This window comes from Mastigoproctus giganteus, chromosome 7 (assembly GCF_048544385.1).
Source record: "Mastigoproctus giganteus isolate SK-2022 chromosome 7, ASM4854438v1, whole genome shotgun sequence".
Lineage (NCBI taxonomy): Eukaryota > Metazoa > Arthropoda > Arachnida > Uropygi > Thelyphonidae > Mastigoproctus > Mastigoproctus giganteus.
In genome coordinates, this window is record NC_143581.1 from 196,377,406 (window position 1) to 196,401,002 (window position 23,597).

The window sequence follows — 23,597 nt, forward strand, 5'->3', positions numbered from 1 at the left end:
GACAATCATGTTACTATTACTATGGGAGTAGTAGCACAGCATTTCTTCTTCTGCGCACCCAGATTGTGGTTATCGTTTCTTTAACTTATCCTAAGTTATTGTTTCGTCTCCCTGCTGTTCTGTTTGCCTTATCTGCACAGAGTTCAATTTCTTGCAATTAATACATTTCAGCATATGCAAACAAGAAATTTGCACTCAATTTTGTAGCTAATTTTGATAGCTAGTGACAACTTAAAAGAATATCGAATTTTTTATTTTTAATCTTATAATATAACATGAATCAAATTAAAAAGTCAAAATAATAATTAAAAGGATTTTGGATTACAAAAGTAGATTATAACAGTTTAAGATACCAAAACACACCTTTCCTGTAGTCTGTCCAAAGAGCCCAAAATACGTTCTAAGTTCATCTTCACTAGCAGCACCTGGCCTATCAATTTTATTACCTAGTATAAGAACCGGACAATTTGCCAGCTGTTCATCTGTCAATAAACTCTAAAAATATAAACAGTTGCAAAATTAGCAAATGTACCTAAAATGTGATAAACAATCACATTTAATCTACAATAATTTTTTTCAATAGCTGCAATAATTTAAATAAACTAATTCCAAAAATGTCTACATGCAGAAAGAAAAAAGTGAAACTGAAGAGATGAAGAATCATTTTGATCATGAGAACTTAATAAAATAATCTAGATTTAAGTTCAAACTTCATCAATAACGAAAGTACTTTTACAGAAAGGCATTCTCATAAAAAGTTTTAAAAAGATAAGCTGTTATAATCTATCTAAATAAAAGCTTAAAATAATTAATTTTTAAAAATAAAACAAAGAAGGTAATTTTTCTATATTTCAGCAATACAATTAATTCAGCTCACCATTTTCCATCTCTAATACATCAAAAACCTGCACAATTAAAGTACCACTAGTAATAGATAGATGTTTAGTTATGGATACAACTATTCAATTAATTGGTTTTCAAGTTTTGTTGATTAAATAATATTGTATAAAACTGAAAAGGTTACTTAAAAAAATAAAAAGTGAACATCTTTTTTTTTTTTTTTAATGAAAGATCTCATCAATTTTGCAAGTTACTTTGACAACACAGCAAATTTTTCTAGAATATATCTAAACCTACTAAAAACATACAGGAAAGGCATGAATATATTTTTTTCATCTTTTATATAATGCGAAAAAACATCTTTGAGGTTCTACTTTGAGTCTGTCAACCATACTTGACTAGAAAATTACCACTTTTTAATGAATTCTTTAGTTTGAGGAAAAAAAAAAAAAAAAAAAAAAAAACACTGACACTGTACAACGTCATATGAATAAAGATTGTTTGTTATTATAATTATATAGTATTTGGAAAATATTCAGAAATTATCATAACAAACATAACCCTTATTCACATGACATTGTATAATGTCAGTAGCAATCCATGAGAGTAATCTCAATTCTTCCTTGTCCACAGATAAGGTCTCATTCCAAATGCATCCTTCAAGCATTTAATGATTTCTAAGTAATCATCACTACAGACTTAAGTAATTTATGATATTTTCTGACATCTGTCATGTGAATTATACCATTACTGGGTTGTCAAGATTGAGGTTCCAACAAGCACCAAAATGGTCATCTGAGGGTGGCACCATATGAATTCATAATGAATTATGTAGCTTTATAGCCAAAAAATAATTCTTAACTTTACCTTTAGACCTGTCAATCTCAATTTTATTCTAATACCACATTCCACCAATTCATACTACAATCATTTGTGTGGAGCAGTATCAAAAGCTTTACTAAAATCTAATTATATGATGCCAAAATTCTTTGCTTAGTATATTTTGTTTAGTAGCTGGTTTTATTTTGTGGTAGGTCTAAAACTATGAAAAGTGCAAGGATTTGCTCATCTGAACTCATATTTTTGTAGCCAGCAGAATTTAAACTGCCAGTAAATGGCACACACAGCAGCTTGTCATTTGATTAAAAGTAGTGTAACGGGGAAACTTGTCAATTTGTTCTGCTGTGGCCACTAACACCATCTTATTTATTAGCTTAAATTTTGCTAGCCACAAAACTACAACTGAGATAGCCCTCCTACTTTTCACATTTTTAAAGACCAAACAGCATCAGATATTTTATATGAGCAAAACTATCTATGATGAACACACTAACTTTAAATGTGAAGAAAGGTTTTTTTTTTTTATTAATTTTACTCCTACAATTCACTTTCTTTAATCACAGTGATTTGAATTTTAAATCCATTTTTCTAAGTTATATATATATATATATATATATATATATATATAAATTTTTTTTTTATACTTAAGTTATGCTTCAATTATTTAATCAAGTTATTTTCACTGCATAAAAAAAAAAAAAATTAATCTTGCCTATTTTATTTGGGGAAAGGGGTAGTTACTGATGCCTATCTTCTACTTGGATACACATTTCTGCTCATGGTGATCATGCTTTTATCGTTCTTCCTATTACATTGATTATTTAAAATGTAGTCTGTGGCATCCAAAATTTTCCAAAGCAGTGCATCCCTATTGTTAACTTTTGCATATGCCCTAATGCTTTTGCGTGATCTGAGATACAATAGTTTAAAGGGTTAAAGTCAAGATATTCAGATAGCCAAAGATAAGGATATCATCGACCAATCCAATGGTTGGGATAGTGATAGTTCGGACAATCAGAAACCTGTCAGAAAAAATAGTAGAGCATTATCGTTTGTTTGTTATTTGGTTTTAGGAGCATTAGCAACTAAGGCCATATTGCTCCGGGATATGCGGTGGTCATTCCTTGACCTTTCCGCATCCTCCGTATTTGGTGGTGACGGGCTCGAACCCCGGTCTAATCAAGAAGTGTGTGCTGCGCACTGCTGCTCCTTCCCACCTGGCTACGGAGGTGCCAGAGCATTATCGTAATGAAAATATGTATTGAAAGTTGTCAAGTCAATAAAAGGAAAATCCTTCTAAAAGGCCTGGCACTTTGACAAAAAATTAGGTATGTTCCCTCACCAAGATGAGCACATATGTTCTGGTTATTTGGTTTGAAACAACTCCACACCATACATTTACCAAAAATACATTTCAACTGTTGCATGAAGATTATCACCATGCCCACAAATGCTCACTATGAGTATTATTCATTCCTCAAGTAAATGTTGCTTCATTGATAAATAAAATGTATGTATTTGTAGATATCATGGTTAATGAGCATAAAACAAGAAAAGTTCACTTATGGCTCATAATCTGCCTCTTCAAAGTGCTGTACATGTTGCAAATTGCACAAGTATAAACACTCTTTAGTCAGCAACATTCAAATGGTCATTTTAAGAATTACAAAGCAAATGAATATTCACTGAGTAGTTGTTCCTGAATTGTACTAGGAATCAACACTATTCTAAACTTCTTGATTAATGTTATATTCTGATGCAACACAAATGATCCAGTTACCCACAGACTTTAAGGTGCATCAATAAAAATTTGTGGATTACAGAGAATACAGTCGGGAAATCACTGCAGTGATTACTCCGCTGTGTTTGTCCAAATCAACAATAGCAACTCTTGCATTACCGTCACAAAAACCATAAACAAAGTGAACACTGGCATACTTCTCATTTGAAAACTTAGCTGGGATCTTTTCAGTAAAACCACATCTGTCCAGAATTGGATCCATGTTGATATGAACATTTTTGTTTAAAATCACTAAAGGAATCAACCCCTGAAATTTGACAAATTCCTCCTGGGACACCTAAACATAAATTGAATATGATCTTTTAAGGATTACATAATGGCAAACATTCAGTGATTCCCTACATACATAGAGTTGGCTTTGCTAATACCTTGTGTGGCCATCTTTTGCCCAAAATATAGCCCATACACATTTTGGCATGGACTCCACAAGATGTTACAGGGTGCCTGTAGTAGTGCTACCAATGCATTGCACGTGCCCAGTAATTCCTGCACATTGTCAAGTGGATGGTCTTATGTCCTTTTCCAGCAAGTCCCAAACACACTCAATTAAGTTGAGATCAGGGGAGTTGGGCAACTGTGGGAGGATGGAGAATTCACTATCATGTTCCTGTTGGCAACTGGATGGGACTTGTGGTGAGGCACACTATCTTGTTGATAGCCTCTGGAGTTGCGTGGATATACTGTCACCATGAAGAGGTGTACTTGGTTGGCTATGATAGAGAGGTAACTGTTCTCATTGAGCCGTTGATTAATAGCAATCAGAGGACAGAGCATGCCATGAAAACAGACCCCAAAACATCTTGACACCACCACCTCCAGCCTGCTGACAACAATAAATCCAGGTGACATAGCCTCATGTTGATTTCTCTAAAATGGATATGCCCGTCAGCATAACAGAGCTGAAAATGGGTTTTATCAGACCAGGTAACAGATTTCCACATGTCAGTGGTCCAGTGTTGGTGCTGATATGCCATGAGAGGCAGTTTCTTGTAGTGAACATGTGTACCTGTGATTTCCATCAACTGCCATGGTTTATACGAGATGTACAGGGCATAGTCATGTGGATATTGGCCTTGTAACAGCAGAGTATGGGAGCACTTAAACATGTTGCACCCGCACATCTCTTGCTCCCACAATAATTCCACATTTGATGTTGAAAAGATTTTGATGTCGATCCATTCTTCCTTGCACATTCAAAACGTGATCACCATGTGTGCAGACTATAATTTTATATCAGCTGTTCCCAACTTTGAGCTTTCACAGTATCACAGACCAGTCCATTCCTACATAAGGTGTTTTTGCTAATACTAACAAAATTGAATGTCCACCACTAAGATGGCAGTTAACAATCAATGGCTATTTATTATAAGCTTTGTAGTGCAGGCATTAGGATGACAGAAATATAATAAAATATTTTAGGCTGTAGGGTTACATAATTTAAATGATCAAAGCTATTTACAAAGTATTCATAATAGAAGTATGAACTCACAGGGTGACTAATTTTCCATCCATTTTACATTGATGAGTTTCATTTCTACTTGACATCGATTGTATCTATCTTTCTAGCTCAGTTGCTGATTTTTAAACATCTTATTTCATTCTATCATATGCTTTATCATTTTACATAAACACCATTGACAGGTAACAGTTTGCTTTAGAATTTGCCAAGTGACATGGGTGTTACACATATATATATATTCAATTATTTAATGTTACTACAGCATACCAAAGAACAATTGTTTTATTATCAAAAATTATAACAGTTAACTCACATCTAACTCAGCTTTAGACTCATGAAATCTTTCTCTGTCACAGGCATCTATTAGAAAAACTATAGAATCGACTGCTGGGAAATAATCTTTCCAAACTCTTCTAGCTGAAAGGAAAACAAAAAGAGATGTTTATTAAGAGAAGGAATAATTATTTTCTATATACAAAATCTTTAATTTTCAATATGAAATAAATCAGACCATAATGAATTTAACAAAACAAGGAATTAGGAGCCCACTTTCCAAAAATAGTGAAAATTGAGACTATTTCTCAAGAAGGCAGATAAAAATAAAAATTTCCTTTAAGAGCACCTTTGGAATCCATGCACTTAAAATTTAAAAATTTTTTTTTGTATCACCCTGCAAACAACTATTATAATAAGGAGTCACCAAGTTAAAAAAAAAAAAAAAAAAGGTGTTAAATAGCCTTTTATTTAATTAAGCTCAATTCACCAATCTACACCACAGTTATTCTTTATATTAACACTTTGCAGTCAGCATTATTTTTGCCATCTTCTCCATATGATACATAAAAAAAAAAAAAAAAAAAAAAAAAAAATTAAATTTTTAGATTTTATTTATGGGTTTACATGGGTTAATATAAAAAACTATATAGTAAAACATTTAACATAGAGATCCTAGTTTTCTGATGAATGACTCACAATAACAAACGGTTTTTCTCCCAGCTTTAAAATAATCTTTCTTCTTATTTGAATTTTCATCTTTCATCACAAAATGAGGATAGCCATTCAATCTATCTTCCACATCTAAACTTAACAGCTTTTTACAAGAAAGAATTTTTTTATTTAGAACTACTAGTTGAATAAGCAACTTCTTTCAAAACTGCTTGTGATAAAGGTTCTTTTGAGATAGATCTGCCACCTTTATCAACATGAAGCTGTTCAAAATTAAGACTTAATATACAGGAAAAATAACTTCCTCCTCTATTTCACTGACTTTTGACTACAGTTTTCTTTACAAAAGCCAATGATCCTGTATTATTCAATTTTCTTTGAGGTATATAGGTTAATCTCTGGTTGTAATCCCATAACAGTGTTTATTAAGTGTATATTCAGTTTATGAAGTTCTGTTAGTTGAATACTAATGTAAAATTGGCCAGTGAATAAATGAAATCTACTAACTTTGATACAGAATAAACTTTCCAAAATAGAGAACAACAGCTGACACACAGCCTGTTTCTGAGTCAGCTAAAACAAATACATAACAAGCTCCATTTTGTTGGCTTTTGAGGGCTATAACAATTGAACAACCCTTAAGATAAAAAAAAAATTGTAAATAAAATTTTGCAAAAAAAAAGGATTTTTAAGTCCTAACATTAAAAGCATATATTTCTCTGTGAATTTTTTTCCTGTTAGTAAAGAATAGTATATTATATTCATATCTATAGTAGTTTTTTAATGAATTTTTGAACGTGCCTCAAAATATTTATGACATGATAAAATATAAAATACAGATTAATCATTCATTTTTACAAAAAATATCAAGGATACTCTTCTTATAGAAAATATAAATGATGGTAACCAATCACTTCTCAGATAACCAATTTTCTTTTTAATTTTAGAAAAAGTTTTGTTTTTTGAATTCTGCTTGCAGTATTTCATCTTTTAATGAACAAATATATAAAGAACATTAATTTGAAAAAAAAAAAAAAAAAAAATTAAACAAAAATACAAACATCAGTAAGCTTTTCAGTTTTAGAGATTATTAAGTATGTGAAATTTCACAAGTACAAGTCGGTTCTGCTGTAAAGTGCATTTTGGCAACACGAATTTGTTCCAACGTGACTGATATGTTGGAGAACAAGGCAAGTATAATGCAATTTCTGCGTTGGCTCATGCGTGATTTCGTCTGCGAGTAACACCAGGTAAACACAAAACCCCGACACCGACTAAAAGTAGAGACCTGTGCAGCAATACATACATGAAGCTTAAAAAATGTCAACCGTCGAATGTGTGAGTGCTATATTTCCAATTTACTGCAGTTGTATTGGTCAGAGACACAGACTGACTATTTTTTGTGCATGGCTTGTCACAATTGTGCTATTGACACATGAAAAACTGTGGATTTTATCAAATATTGGCTTCTTTCAAAGTGACTACAACCAACCAAAACAGTGTATTGATTATTTGACTGTATTTTGTTGCATATCAACAACAGATAAAGAGATGGCATTATTTAAAAAAAAAATTATAATCAGTTTTCCTCAAACATAGTGAGTTTCTTAGTAGGCCTATTCTTTCTTCGTTTTCAAATGGATAAAATGCCCTTGAGGATTGACCAAAGTCTTATGACTAATGGAGGGTTAAGACAAGCTATGAAAAATAATTTCAGCATGGTTTACAACATTCTGGTGGAGGATAATACCAAATCAAAAACTACTACTATCAGTACAAGTATATAAAATAATTTGAAACGCAAATAAAATTTACATACCTTGATGATGCCCTCCAAGATCAAATGTTGTGAACCTCATATTACCTATGGATAATTCTTCAGATGCTGTAAAGAACAAATATATGAATTACCAGTGGTGGGGAAAAAAGTTCTGAGAACAGAGTATTAATGAATTACAGAATAGATTATTGTATGAAGAATTATAATTCCAGGGCTTCTAGTTATCGCATTTCAATAATAATTGCTTAGTAATATCTTCCAAAATAAATCACCCGTTTATTCTGCATATATAAATGTGTGTGGTAAATGATTAAATTAAAAGAAAGAAACCTATTAAAAAGGCTATAACTCTGAAGTACACTTCACTGTGTAAAAACTTAACTGACAATAAAAAATAAACTAAACTCTTGAATAAATGTAATGGCAAGAAGAGAATTAATCTTCAGAAGCTCACTGTCAATTTCCATATTACATAATACGGCGATTGACAATGTGTACCTCTAGAGATTCAATATCAACTGCAAAGGTTTCTTGGAAATTAATAATATAGATAAAATTAAATTATTTCACTGTTTTTAATGATAAATATATTGTTAAAAACATTTTATAGAAATCATCAAAAAGTAATGCATGCAACATCAAAGTTACTTACTGGGATGGAGGGTAGGGACATGTTGAGCCATTCTATCATCTTTCAACATGTGTAGTAATGTGGTTTTACCAGCATTGTCAAGACCAAGAAATAACAGCTTACCACTTTTCTTCCATAAACCTTGGATAAGTATTAATAATAATATTATCAGAAATTCTTGTCAGGTACTGAGTAACAGTTTAAACAGAAGACCTCAGTTACTATAACTAGTAGAAAAACACATTGGAATAATAACAAAGAATAATTACCACTATGCAATGCTGACCAACAATAATTTAAAAAAATTTTTTTTTTTTCCATAATAAAATATGTACACTGAGTGATCATTGAATCATGACCACCTCCTAATACTTCATAGGTCTTCCTTTTTCCCTCAGTACAGCAGCTATTCGATGTGGCATCGATTCAACAAGATGTCGGAAGTGTTCGGGAGGTATGGCCAACCAAGCTGTGTGTAATGCAGTAAGCAATACAGGTATGGAGGTGATTGGTGTATCCAGATGCCTGATATTCCTTTCCATAGTGTGCCACAAGTGCTCTATGGGATTGATATTGGGGAGTTCAAAGGCCAATCGATATGCTGGAAGTCAAAACCATGTTCCTCAAACCATTCCTGCGCAACAAGTTTCCGATGGCTCGGTGCATTGTCATCTTGGAAGATGCCATCGCCACTCGGAAAAAAGTGTAACATAGTGGGGTGTACACATTCAGCAAGCAGTTGACGATGGCGGAGACTACTGATACGTTGTTCCACATGCACCACGGCTCCAAGTTCCTGCCAGTGAAACATGCCCCACACCATACAACCGCATCCACCAGCCTGCACTTTTGATACCATGCATGATGAATCAAGAGCTTCGTGTTCTTGACGCCAAATTCGTACATGACCATTACCAGTGTGGAGTAAATAACATGACTTATCCGATGAGCACACCTTCTTCAGGTCTTCTAATGTCCAACTTGCATGCTCTTTGCACCAGGCGAGTCTTTTACACCGATGAACCTTGGCTAGGAGAGGATGCCGTAGGGGGTCATCTGCCAGTATAGCTCATACGTGCAACGCATGGTCATGCCAGATATTGTTCTGGGTTGAACCATGTTGTATTGGGTAGTCAACTCTTCAACAGTGCTGCGCCTGTTCATCTATATGAGTCGTTGGACCCGGCATTTACCTTTAACATCAACAAACTGCAAAAAGGTTTTGCAGTTTTGCCATCGGGTCGTGGTTTGACCATTTTGACGCCAGTCCCGGTACACTTTAACTGAGGTGGCTCTCGAACACCCCACCAGTTCAGCCGTTTGGGAAATCGAGGCACCAGCTCGTTGAGTACCCACAATCTGTCCTTTATCAAAGTCTGATAAATCCTTCCTTTTACCCATCGTTCGGAATTTTACTACCCACTGACACCTTATCTATGCTACGTAGGTCGACTAACTCCGCACTCTCGTACCTCACGTGGTCAATAGGTTCCATTCAGTTTTCATATGAGTGGTCATAATTCAGTGATCACTCAGTGTATATTATCAATAGGTATTCTGCAGTGCTTTACACAAAAATTACCTTAAAATTTTTTTTTATCACATCTGCTTTTCAAGAAAATTTAAATTTTTGTTTTAATAGTTTATTAACACATCATGCTTAATCTGCTTGTAAGTTGCATTAAGATGCTTGTGCTTTTAAGAAGTTTTTCATTTAAGCCTAATTTGATACAAAGAGAGCAATAAAATTTACTTTATCAACTAGTGATAGATGGTCAATGTTTTTCTCTCCAGAAACAACATGTTCCTGGACAGAAAAATGACCAATAAGTTAACCAATTCTTGACAGTATGAGAATCCCTTCTGCTGTCACACATGAAAAACCAAAATTTTGTGAAACCAAGTTTCGAACTTAATAAATGTGGAATTATTTTCAGATCCCAACAAATTTTCCATTTATATATTTTATTAAGTGGCAATTCTATATTTTTTTATGATTCAAACAGTTAACATGTCCAATTGGTGTATATGTATAAGTATTTCCATTTCGTAACAGCATAGCCATTAAACTATGTTTCAATGAGTAATAGTATTTGAAGGCACCTCCATAGCCAGGTGGGCAGGAGCAGCAGTGCGTAGCACACGCTTCTTGATTAGACTAGGGTTCAAGCCCGTGAGCCACCAAATACAGAGAATGCGGAAAGGTCAAGGAATGATCACCGCATATCCCCGCAGTAATATGGCCTTAGTTGCTAATGCTCCTAAAAACCAAATAACAACAATAGTATTTGCCATATAGTGCAAGGAAGCAACCGGCTTTTGCTGCACTGGGGGAAAAAAAAAAAAAAAACCAAGTAGATAAGAAAATAAAAATTATGTACTTTCCTCCTCACAGGTAACTATCTAGTTGATCTTTGAATTTATTCAAACTGTCAACCTGAACTACATGTGAGGGCAACTTGTTCCAGCAAAATCAATGACTCACTGGCTAAAAGAAAACTTCCTACAATCTAATCTAAACCTCAACCCCTATAGTTTGAGTTTATGATTCCTAGTTCAGGAATTCTTTATAACAGTGAGAATTCCACCATCATTCATTTTACTAAACCCTCTCAGAGACTTATAAACCTCAAAGCAGGTCACATCCGAGGTGCCTGGTTGCCAAGCACTGTAGCCCACATAATCGGAGTCTTTCTTCATGCAGTCATCCTTCTGCCAAACTCATCATTTGAGTTACCCATCTTAGGACCTCTTCAAGAAGCTCAATGTCTATTTTCAGATGAGGTCTTCATACTTGAACACAGTACAAGTAGGTCCCGTTTTACAATGGTCCATTTTACGACTTTTCACATTAACAACTGTTTCAAAATATTACCTGAAAAAATTGAAAATAACAAAAAAAATCACAACTCAGTAACATGTTGCAGCAACACCTGCAAGTCCAAACACGCACTAGATGTTTCTTTTGTTTTTTGTGGTGCATTGTGGGTGGAATGATAGCTATGCCAAGAGTTATTATTAATAGCCATGTGGTGCAAGGAACCCCGAGGCTTATGCTGCACCAGAAAAAAAAAAAATTCCCCAAGTTACCCTGAGAGAGAGAGAGAGTCAAAAGTAGAAGGGAATCACCAAGAAAGAGAAGAATGATGATATCTAGCTCAGGACCCTGGGTGTGCCAAGCCCATACTCACCAAATGTGAGCCCCCCCCGGGGTTCTTTGTTTACATTCAGTGTGCCATGTTCATTTTATTGTGAATTTTCCCTCGATTGTTAACGGGTTACACAGTGTTATTTCTAATTATTAATAATTTTTGTGTAACCATGAGCTCTAAACGTAGGGCAGTTTCTGTGCCGGGGGGGGAGGGGCAAAAAGAGTGCAAAATACTAACAATTAAGGAGAAAAATGGATGTGATCGTCACATGGAGACTGGTGAGCATCGGTCGGATGTGTATAAGACGTTGAGTTTAGCACCTTCTACTGTATCAACAATTATGAACAATGTTGATAAAATAAAGCGCGCGTGCATGCACGCACACACACACACACGGATAACAAGTGTGTGATCCTCCAGAGCAACTTATTCATGCAGTGAGACAATGAAAAAAAAAAAAAAAAAAAAAAAAGGAGAAATTGTTAGTGTTGTGGGTTGATGATATGAACCAAAATAATATTCCTCTTACACAGGTGGTAATTCTGGACAAGGCAAAGTCGTTATTTGACAAAATGTGTGAGGAGTCTGGTAGCACCGAGACATTTACAGCCAGCAGAGGGTGGTTTCACCAGTTTAAAAACTGTTGTAAAATTCACAATGTGAAAGTCTGGTGAGGCTGCTAGTGCTGACGTTGCAGTGGTGGAAGAGTATCCTTCCGAATTTAAACGCTTAATAGACGAAGGCAACTACCACCCTGATTTAGTTTTTAATGTGGATGAAACGGGTAGTGGAGTCATCACTTGAGTAAATATGTACTCAAATGATGACTCCACAGGACCAAAGTAAAATTTTATTTTATTAATTATTTTATATATAAGTATAAATAAAACATGTACATTAAATGTTTGAAATATTTAATTATTTATAAAGAACAGAAATATTAGTGCATACTTGGAAAAATTTTGGAACCTATCTCATTCGATTACATTATAATTTGGTTTTGTTTTACAACTTTTCATTTTACGACCCTGTTTTGCTGGAACCTAACCATGTCGTAAAACGGGTCCTACCTATATTCCAAATGCTGTCTAACAGTTGGGATTATGACACTATTTCTACAGGATAACGTTCGATAAATTATCGATAGGACACCATGGGTTTTCCCAGCTGCCAGTTTACACTGTTCAGAAAACTTCATAACTGCCCGTTTTGTAACTCCCAGATCCCTTTCCTCCTCCACTGTTTTCTATTCAATCACCCCACCAAGTGCATAATTTATTTGTGGGTTGCTATTCCCCAAGTATAAGACCTTGCATTTAGCATCATTAAAACATAGCCACCATTTCTCTGACCACATTTGAAGTCTATTCAAGTCATCCTGAAGGAGTGCTGCTTGGCACTGATTATTAACGACTCTGCCATTCTTTGCATCATCTGCAAATTTTTAAATCATGCCTTCTATCCCTTTGTTGATGTCATTTATGAAAATGAGAAACAACAGTGGTCCAAGAACCGATCCTCGAGAGACCCCATTCCTAATGTTACACCAATCTGAAGAATATCCATTAATTACAACACTTACCTTCTGTCCTGCAGCCACTCATCCATCTTAGAATCTTTACCAGTATCCCAACCTGTTCAAGCTTATACAGTAACCTCACATGAGGGACCAAGTCAAATGCTTTACTAAAATCCAAATAAACTAGGTCGAAACTGTTCCCTAAATCCAGCACAGTAACTGTGTCAAAATAGCTTACTAAGCTAGTTAAACATGATTTTCCCTTAAAGCTACGTTGTGTGTCCTTCAGAATGCCATATCTATCTACATGTCCCTAGATTACACTCAATCATTGCCTCTAAGATTTTTCCTACCACTGAAGTCAGACTAACTGGTCTGTAGTTACCAACTTTACTCTTAGAGCCACTTTTATGTATTGCAATACACTGGAACTCCAAACCAAAGAAATATTCTCTGGGTCCAAATATGTCCTTACAATTAACCTCAATGGTTCAATATGCCCCCCTCAAAACTACAGGGTATTTGCCATCAATTCAGGAAGCCTTACTTACCTTTATGCTGAAAATTTTTTCTAATAAACAATAAATTTAATATATACAACGTAATAAAGTTACATTGTATGTATATCTACTACTTTTTTTATGTTAATAACTGTGTATTATTAGGCAACAAATGCTTTCTAAAGCTCAATTACACCACCTAATTTTGTATTAAAGAAAAATGAGGAATAATTCTATCTTTATAAATTTAATGCATGATTCCTTGGGATTCCTCATTTCCTAACTACATAATATGGTATATATAATTTGTTTTCTTTAATTACTAAAATTATTCCCTTTGTTTATTGATCGGTACCATTCATTTAAAAAAGTACACTTCAACAAAACTTAAAACTTTGGTCTCAGAATACCCATTCTATTTTAAATATAAACCATATTACAAACAACTGTTACCTAACATACTTTTAATCTAATATGATTTACTAAACTAGAATCCTCTCACTTTCCTGTGACCAACAAAACAAAAATATCTGATTTGCACAACCTAAAAATAGCTGATGTTTTAAGAATTTAATCAAATTCCTACAGCATACCTGAATATGAAATAAGAAATGCACAGAACTAGAAATAAAGGTAATCTGTGAAGGAACATGGCTACATGATGATTTCAAAAATAAATAAAAATAATATATATATATATATACACACACTGTACACACACAATCCCAGTTTAACAAATGAACCTCGAACTCTGGACAGTGCTTAATATCAAGATAACTATCAAACAAAGCTATCAGATTTCCAACAGATGCCACAAGTATATTTCTTAATATACTTACCAAACAAGTTTAAGAATCCAGTAACCCAGTCAACAAGGAACATTGTGCATATATAATCTAAAAAAAGAAAAGAAAAAAAGGTAAAGATCAGATGATAATGTCTAATATTAAAAAAATATATTATTATTACTATCATAAGAGCTTTAAGCATGAGTGACAAGATAAGATATCAGTATAACAAATAAGTACAGTAGAAGTATTTGAAACACCCATATGAATAATATAAATATGTCATCTAAGTCTGTATATAAACAGACTTTTAGGTGACATTTATATTAGGCGAAAAAAAAAATAAATTATAACAATAGTATAAAACTGTGGGACACGATTTTACTTCAAAATTTTAGAGATTACTTTCAATACCTGAATGTGAACAATAGTAAATGACAAAAACTAATTTCAAGTTTATATTAGTATAAAAAATGTTTGCTATCTTATCCTTCAGTAAAAGGATACTTCGAATTGTAACTAAGCAAATTTGCAGACTTCCCTATTTCATAACAAAGAAATTTGTGTAACTACATTAATCAATATTCTGAGGTGGGAAATTAGAAATGAGTGGCAATTTTCAAACTATCAATATTTTAATTAGCCTACTCGAAGGTTTATCAATGATACTCTGAATCTCTATTAAATAAAATTATTAAGCACAAACATTTTTCAATAAAATAAATTCCTAGCTTTCCCTGTAGGATGAGGTGAATGATGGTTAAATTATAATCAAATAAATCAAAACTTCCAAAATATATGCTTAATGAAAGAACTAAAAAATATTGACAACAGAAAAAATACTTGGATAAAAAATATTTGCTAAGATGATTTCATAATTAGTAGGAATAGACATTTACAGAAAAAAATATTTAGCAAAAATCATGGAGTTATGGAAAAAAAAAAAATCACAGAAGAGTTAAAGTAAAAAATATATTTTATTATCTTTAATATTTGTTTTACTGTGCTAAAGCTTGCTAGCATGCCAAGCAGTGACTGGTACCAAAGTTTAAAGAAAACCCTATCTATTAATATTATTAGATTTTAGCATCAGAACATCTCGGTCCAGCACACAGAACACTAGTGTTCTGCAGACACATGGTCTGAGAACTACTGGACTAAATATCAATTAACCAGGACATAAAAACCAATAATACTTGTGCAGTATAATAAAGAAATGCATGCGCTTCAAAGTTTCTGATTGCTAAATGTCATTATTTGCCATTGAATGTTTACTGAGGATATCTCCTTGGACCACTGGCCAAATTTGAGGCTCTGAGAATTCATGCAATTAGTGCCACTGCATTTTGAATTAAATATGGTGGCATTAATTTGAATTAAATATGTACTGTAAATTGAACAGTCTTAAAAAATAAACACATCCATGTGTCTTGAACTTCTACTTGTTTGCAGTTTCTAAGCATTTCCCATGACCAGTTCAGAATTTTGTAAACAAGCAAGAGCAAACCATTTAAATTAGTTATCAAACATTTATGGACTCTGAAATAAATGCTTCTTGTACAATAATTTAGAAAAGGTGACCTAAAAACACAAAACAATCCAATCTTAAATTAGTGATCTATTGAATCCATTGTAGAGCAGCCCAAATTTTAGAAATGAGAAAAAATGAATTCTAAAAATGATAAAACTTTTACAAAAAAAAAAAAAAAAAAAAAGGGGGGGGGGGTTAGAAATTGGCTATAAAAGCTGGGATGATGCCATTTTTAACTCCTTGACTCTTCCAGCAATTTAATATTAACAACACTAATATCATCTCATAAAACAGTCCACAAATAGATTCATAATTCCATTTTTGCTCCAAGAAAAAGTATCAATCAACAAATGTAGAACACAAATTCTAATCTAGATACAGTTATCACATTTCGTATAATACATTAACTACAAGAACACAAGAGTCAAAATACATTTTACATTTAAAAACACACCAGTTAATCATATTCGTGACCATTTCATGTTTTCCATTACGTCTTGTTTTTTTTCCCCCTTGTTGATTTTGCTTTTCTCTTGTGGAAAGTGAATATAATAATATTTTCTTATTATATCACACAAGAATTTGCTTTAAGGAACCTAAAAATGCTAAATCTGCCACTAGCTAAAACCCTTTTCACAATAAGCTTGCTACTTTATTATTAAATCACAAGTCTTTCTATTCTGACTGTGTAAGTAGAAAAATATATAAAAGTTTACTAAAATGCCACATTTTCACTTACAGTAAAACTCCACTAATTCAAACTGGGGGATGGGTAGTCCTAATTATTGAATAATTATATTTATTCACAAATTTATTCACAATCCAGGAATACGTGTTAATTCAGATTGTATTAAGACACAAATATAAATATAACTAAAAGAAAAAATATTTTATGAAAATGCATATTTTTACAACAAAATTGAATACAAAGAATTGTATTGGCCTTGCTGTTCTTCATTTTTCTTAAGGCAAATTTTGCCTTATGATTTAACTTTTTCTTCATTTCTCAGTTTGCCGACTGGGCTAGCCGGGTGGGTAACGTGCATGCCTGGCAACCCAAAGGTCACGGGTTCGAATCCTGCCTCGGGCTTGGATCAAAGTACTGCAAAAACCTTGGGAGGTAAATTATGGCCACAGAAGCCGATGCGTCAACAACTACCAAAAAAAAAAAAAATTCTCAGTTTACCTATAGATATTTCCCTTGAAACATGGCTGCTATATCATATGTTTCTACATTCCACTATCAAAATATATATATATATTTTTCTGTGAACCCCAAACACGAGAGGTATTAGAACCTATAGTACTTAGTACCGTGCTTGGGTTGGAGGTTGAGAAGACGAAAGAAGATATTTGTTGACATTGGACTTGAACTTCTGTAGATTGTAATTTTCAGGAAATATGTATGAAGGAAGGTTGTTCCAGAAAACAGCAGTTGAATGAATAAATGAGGAAGATGAAAAATTGGTTCTGTGGGTTTGAAGTTGACAGTAAATGGATGTTGGCTGGTGGCAGCACGTGTTCAGACTGTTTTGAAAGAGAGAGCGGGAATTATAGAAGCCAATTCAGAAGAACAGTGCCCATGGAAGTATCTGTAGAAGAGGCATGCAGCAGAAACAGTACGTCTATGAGAAAGCGAGTGGAGAGACTCTGTTAGAGATGAATCATTAATTAACCTAACTGCCCTCTTCTGAATGCAATCAAGAAGCCTGAGAGAGGTTTTGGGGGCACCACCCCAGATGTGGGAACAATATTCCATGGCAGGGCGGTTTTGCGATTTATACAGAGTGAGCAGCTGTTTGGAAGAAAAGTAACACCGAGAGCGAAACAGAAAACCAAGTTTTTTAGATGCAGAGGAAGCAATATTTGTAATGTGCTTGTGCCAAGAGAGATTAGAAGTCAGGGTAATCCCCAAAAGAGATATATCATTTTGCCTAGAAATCGGAGTGTCACTAAAGATAAGCATAGGAGCAGAAGAATCCTTTTTGCGAGATAAGGCAAGACAATTTTAGAAGGGTTGAAATCAACTAAGTTGTCTTTGCCCCACTGGAGAATTACCTGAAGATCGGCATTTAAGGAACTGGTAACAGATTTTCGAGAAGTTGAAGCTGATTGAGCAGGACAAGGTTTCTCAAAATGGAAAGCAATGTGCTATCATCAGCAAAACTATGGATAGGATTTCCAGTCAATGGAAGAAGGTCATTAATATACAAGAGGAAAAGAGAGTGGGGGAAAGAACTGAACCTTGGGGGACACAGGCATTAGTGGAGAAGTTAGAAGACAGAGAGCCATCTACCATCACCCTCAGTGAGCGATCAGAGAGAAAACTGGATAACCAATTACTAAAAACAGTTGGCAAACCATAAGATGGAAGCTTGTTTAGAAGACCTTTATGCCAAACACGATCAAAAGCCTTTGAGATGTCAAGAGCAACTACTTGTGTTTCACCGAACCTTTCCATTGAATTAGTCCATAAATGGGTAACATAAGCCAGAATGTCACCAGTGGATCGACACTGACGGAATCCATACTGGCGATCGTTGATCAGACGGAAGGTTTCTAGGTAGTTTAAGAGTTGGCGGTTAATTGATTTCTCCATTACTTTAGAAAGAGTAGAAGTAATTACAATGGGACGATAATTGGATGGGAGGGATTTATCACCCTTTTTAGGAACTGGCTGGATATGAGCAAATTTCCAAGCAGAAGGAAAAGCACCTTTGGAATAAGAAAGTGAAAAAAGACGGCAAAGAATAGGAGTAAGTTCAGGAGCACAGGGTTTGAGAACAAGTGGAGAAATACCACCAGGACCTGGAGCTTTCTTAGCATCAAGATTCATCAAAATCCAATATGACAAAAACAATAACAAATTTATGGAAATTAACACCATCCTTTTCGCACCAGAAAGTGGTCCTTTCTAGAGCAATATCTTTGTAGCTCTCTACAACTTAATTTTACCATCTTAGAAAAAGATCCTCCTCAGTGTACTTACTGCAATACTGTTCTCGTAATAAAACTTTTTACATAACAACAGGACAGATAAACATTTTTATCTTTCAGAAATCTGCAAAAACTCATCACACTGAAGCAAATCGAGATGAATTTGTTTTTCTTTTTAAAGGGCATATTCTCCCACTTCGGATCAGTGTGCCCACATAGAAACTGATCTCAAACAAAAACTTGAACGGTGTAATATGACCAGTATACTCCGTGTGCTAAAAGCTATTACATCAACCAACTTGTAGCCCAGTTGTAAATGCTGTGTTATACTCTTTAATATTAGCCACCACCTTTCCTCGTCTTCTCAGAATCATCAAAAAGCCTGCTCTTCAACTATTTCTTTGATAATATAAATGCCTATTCCTGAACTACAGGTTATATGAGGCTGTAGGGTTGGGAGGTTGAAAAGTCACTTGATACTACCATCACTGCTTGATAAAATTTCAATGGATGGATGTGTAGGGATATTATCCAACAATATCTTAATGTTTACATTTGCATTTTAATTTTTCCTTTTCAATGATTTCACTTTTTTTACAGTGACTGTGCAATCAATCTGCAAGAATATGGGATCAGTATCATTAAATTCGTGTTTAGAAGAAACTGTTCTGCATACATAAAATACACACATAAAAAGGGCATTCTAAATTAGCAAGGTTTTACTGTGCTTCATTATTCGTGTTATAATAAACAGCATAGTTCCCCCCCTTTTTTTGCTATTGTATCAGAGTTACAACCCTTCTATATGGTCAATTTCACCCAGAGCACTTGAGATGTAATATGAAACAATAATTGACAAGCTCTACTCAAGTAAGTCTTCTCAATTCTTTCAGTTCCTATACGTTTCAGATGGAGTGACATGGTATAGGGCTCACTGGGTGAAAGGGCTGTTAGTGTTATCACTGAATGGAACTATAGATCAATTTTTTTTTTTTTTAATTCGAATTTGTTTCTGTTTAATACTCTTACAGCAGGGAGGAAAACAACAGGTGACCTAAAGTCACTCAATTAGCGTCCAACTCAGTACTAATGCTGTGGAACAGGCCTAGATAACCTTGGGCCATCTATTGTTTTCCTCTCTGCTATAACAGTTCAGTTTATTTTCTCTGTCAAAATATTGCAAAAAAAAAAAAAAATTTTTTTTTTACTGATCTGCAATTACTGTATGTCTATTACTATCTCCTACCCCCATAAAAACAAAGAAACATTTCCTTTACAGCTTCATCAACTGTCTGTTGCAATAATGGATATTATTAAAGCTCCTGTTTTTGTTCATTTCTGATGAAAATTTGAGTCAGCATACAAAACATTTCCTAAATTACTAGTGCAAACAGCAAATTTAAAAGTATGATATTATATTGTAATAAGCTAGATTTTAACTCGGCATAACTGTTTTAATTTTTCATTGAAATACTGTTCAATTTAAAAAAAAGTTATTTTGAAGGACCTGCAATCAGAGCCACATTAACACAAAAGTCACGAAATCCAAGCTTCAGCTCTCAAGTGCAGAAAATAGTATTACTGTGACCTTCATATATAGTGTGGGGCAGCATTTTCCTCCATTTGTATATAGGCACTTAAAGCAGTCCTGTCTGCCAGGACCCGTCCTCAGGAAATGGGGAGAGGAAACAGCAGCTAGACTAAGACTATAAATGGCCCCAGGCAACAAATGACAATCCAGGCAAGGTGAATGCCTCCTTACTGTCCTTTTACTCAAACGTTGATCCTTGCACTTAGGTACCCCCTGAACTATAGGAGCAGTTCTGCTGGTTGCATTGGCAATTTTGCTTATGCAAGCTTTTATATCACAACACCCACCATGTCCATTGCTTTACAATGTTATTCATAGTACATATTCACCTTTGTCATCAAAGTAATCTTTCTCTTATATTATTAATGTTCATTCCTCTGAATAGTCTTCTTTGCAAAAACATTTATGCATAAGCATTGTACTGAATGGGGAGAAAACAGAATATTCACTCTAATTTTTTATAACAATTATAAAATGCTTATGTTTACCATGATTATTCCACAAAAACAATATGGCATATTTTGAATAAATAATGCATGAGCAAGCAATTATATAAATGCATTTCTGTTTATTATGATAATATTAGCTGTCATCTCAAATAAACATAATTGTATGCTATTAACTTTAATTACATATTTAGTTAAGAAAACAGCGTTACACAAAAAAATCATCCGCTACTTTTTTGAGAGGATGCCAGGACATTATGCTCAAAATTGGAAGGTCTAGTGAAGATGGCACAATGTAACTTCTAGTATAAAAATATAGCAACCAACTAAATTGAGTCTTCTTTTCTGCATGTTGGACAGACAACTTGTGTGATCGAGACCCACTAATTAGCAGGTCTCGATCACACAAGTTGCCTTTCCAACATATTTAGTAAAGTTTCAAGACAAGAGGATTCCCATAATGTTTTTTATACAATGCCAATGTCTCCTTTTCTGCCTGAACAACACTGGCCAACAAATTTAAACTTTGTTTTTTCTCATAATAAAACATTATCTATACATATTTAGTAGTGTTAAACATAAATATTACTCAAATTTTGCTATCCCTCTGATTTTTGAGAAAATTTATATTTTTGTGCTACTTCTTTATCAACAAATTATTTCACAAGCTTTAATAGAACATGAATTTTTATGGGCTAAAATTTTTGAGCTCTAATTTCTGTTTGTATGTTGTCCTGGCTTCTCTCATAAGTGTCCAACAGTAATTAACAAGAATGTGTAGGTTCCACTTGCTTTCATACCATTTTTCTATGCAAGAAATGTTCTGGTTAAAATATCCACCACATATCAACAAACAAATGTCAAAAATGAATTTTTGATCTCACATTGCAACCCAGTTCTTAGTACAGCAGGCCAACAAGTTCCTCACAGTTTCCCCATCTTTGATTTCCTACAAAGTATTAGCACAGTATCGAATTGGCTCAATCCATTCAAAATCTTCAGGGTCGTGTATCTGACTTAGAGAATCCACTAAGCCTTCAATATCACTGCAGAAAGTGAGATCTGTCAGTGAGAAAAACTGCATTAAATCCTTTTGGTAGTTGTGATATCCAGATATGGCTGTGTAAGCAAGTTACATCCCTGTAACATGGAACACACGTCATGTAGTTCCACCTGAGTAATCAAATTGAGACTGACTTTCTCTTCAGTTGGTATATATCCTTTGTTCTTGTTGGATACTTCCATTTGTTCATCATCTTTGTTTCGGGAGGCTTAGGAATTGGCACATCAACAGAATGGAGTGTTGATGTGCCAATTCTTAGATGAAAAGCCAAATCTTAAAATAAAAATATAGCACTCCACAAAATGGTCTAATTTTCAGCTAAAATACATATATAATTATGCTTTCTTGTTCAAAGAAGAAATTCTTCTGTGTTGTTCAATTAATATACTTACATAAAACAGTTTTATTAATAGAATAAAGTGACATTTTAGTTCTCACATTTCAGTATTTCATTTGCACATGATGAATTATGGAAACAACTGATCTCAAATTTGTACATTAAACAAAGACCTGTACTTCTACTTCATACAGTAAAAACAGCATCTAACTCTATGAGATAGCAGCACTGTCACTAACTTTTCTAAGGAAAACTATACAATATAAACAAACAATATTAAAGCTCAGGATCACTGAATCCAATAAAATCCCCATCATGAAGGAGTTATATACGTTTTTTATATAGGATAGGTAAAACTAATGATCACAATGTTGATAAAGTGAATAAATATTTTGTTTGTTATTTGGTTTTTAGGAGCATTAGCAACTAAGGCCATATTGCTCCGAGAATATGCGGTGGTCATTCCCTGACCTTTCCACATCCTCCGTATTTGGTGGTGACGGGCAAATATTTTGTATTAATGTTCACACAGCAACAAGCTGTCAGAGATGGGGTTAGCAGAAGTCTATCTAATGGTGATGACAGAAAGTAAAGTGAAAAATAAATTGTTGTGGCTAAAAGTAAAGCAAGCACCTAGGGATGATGGAATTTCTCCAATTGGATTAAAAAAGCTGCAAACGTAGTAGCTAAACCTTTAGCCATAATAATGAAAGAAGTACCTATTGACTGGAGTTGTGCAAATGTATCTGCTATTCACAAGGGAAGTTCAAAGGGTGAAGTGGGTAACACCCTTTAACCCTTTAATAAGTTTAACCTCTGTGCCAGAGAAAATAATTCCATTACTAGTTAAATAAGTAATTCAGGATTATCTTGATAGGAATAGAGCCATAAGGCAAATACACCACAGGTTTGTTTAAAGGGAATTCATGCCTCACCAATGATTAGTAACTATGAGGTTGTCAAAAAGGAACTGCATGCAACCGAATAATTTTGACATTGTATACTTTGATTTAAACAAAGCCTTTGATACTGTACTACATGTATGATTACTATATAAATTGGAGCATTTTGGCATTAATGGGTGACAAGTTACTATTATGAATAAAGGGATGGTTAAATGGTAGGAGACAAAGAATGGTTATAAACAGCCACTGCTCTTCGTGGACTAATGTAATTAGTGGAGTTCCATTGGGGACAGTGCTGGTCCCTTACTGTTTTTAATATTTATTAATGATATTGATGTAGGTATTTCAAGTTTAATGTCTAAGTTCGTGGATTAAAAAAAAGAGGGCACAGTGGGTAATGACAGTAATCACAGGAGATTACTTCAAGAGGTTCTAGATAAACTAAGCAGATGGGCTGCAATTAAGGCTTAACAGTGATATATGCAAAATACTGCATATGAGAAGCAGTAATCCCAGAATAGAATATTTGTGT

At 34.0% G+C, this 23,597-nt stretch overlaps 1 protein-coding gene across 1 annotated transcript in view; it reads right to left on the reverse strand.

Annotated features, from left to right (window-relative positions):
- The window catches only part of Sar1 (Secretion-associated Ras-related 1), a 56,047-nt gene that overhangs the window by 13,567 nt on the left and 18,883 nt on the right, over positions 1-23,597 (reverse strand). Inside the window, exons 2-6 of the mRNA XM_090377332.1 lie at positions 14,307-14,363; positions 8,318-8,437; positions 7,705-7,770; positions 5,254-5,357; positions 364-495 (exon numbers count right to left, since the gene is read on the reverse strand). Coding sequence (XP_090233458.1) covers positions 364-495; positions 5,254-5,357; positions 7,705-7,770; positions 8,318-8,437; positions 14,307-14,349 — 465 coding nt within the window. The 5' untranslated portion in view covers positions 14,350-14,363. The remainder of the gene's footprint in view (positions 1-363; positions 496-5,253; positions 5,358-7,704; positions 7,771-8,317; positions 8,438-14,306; positions 14,364-23,597) is intronic.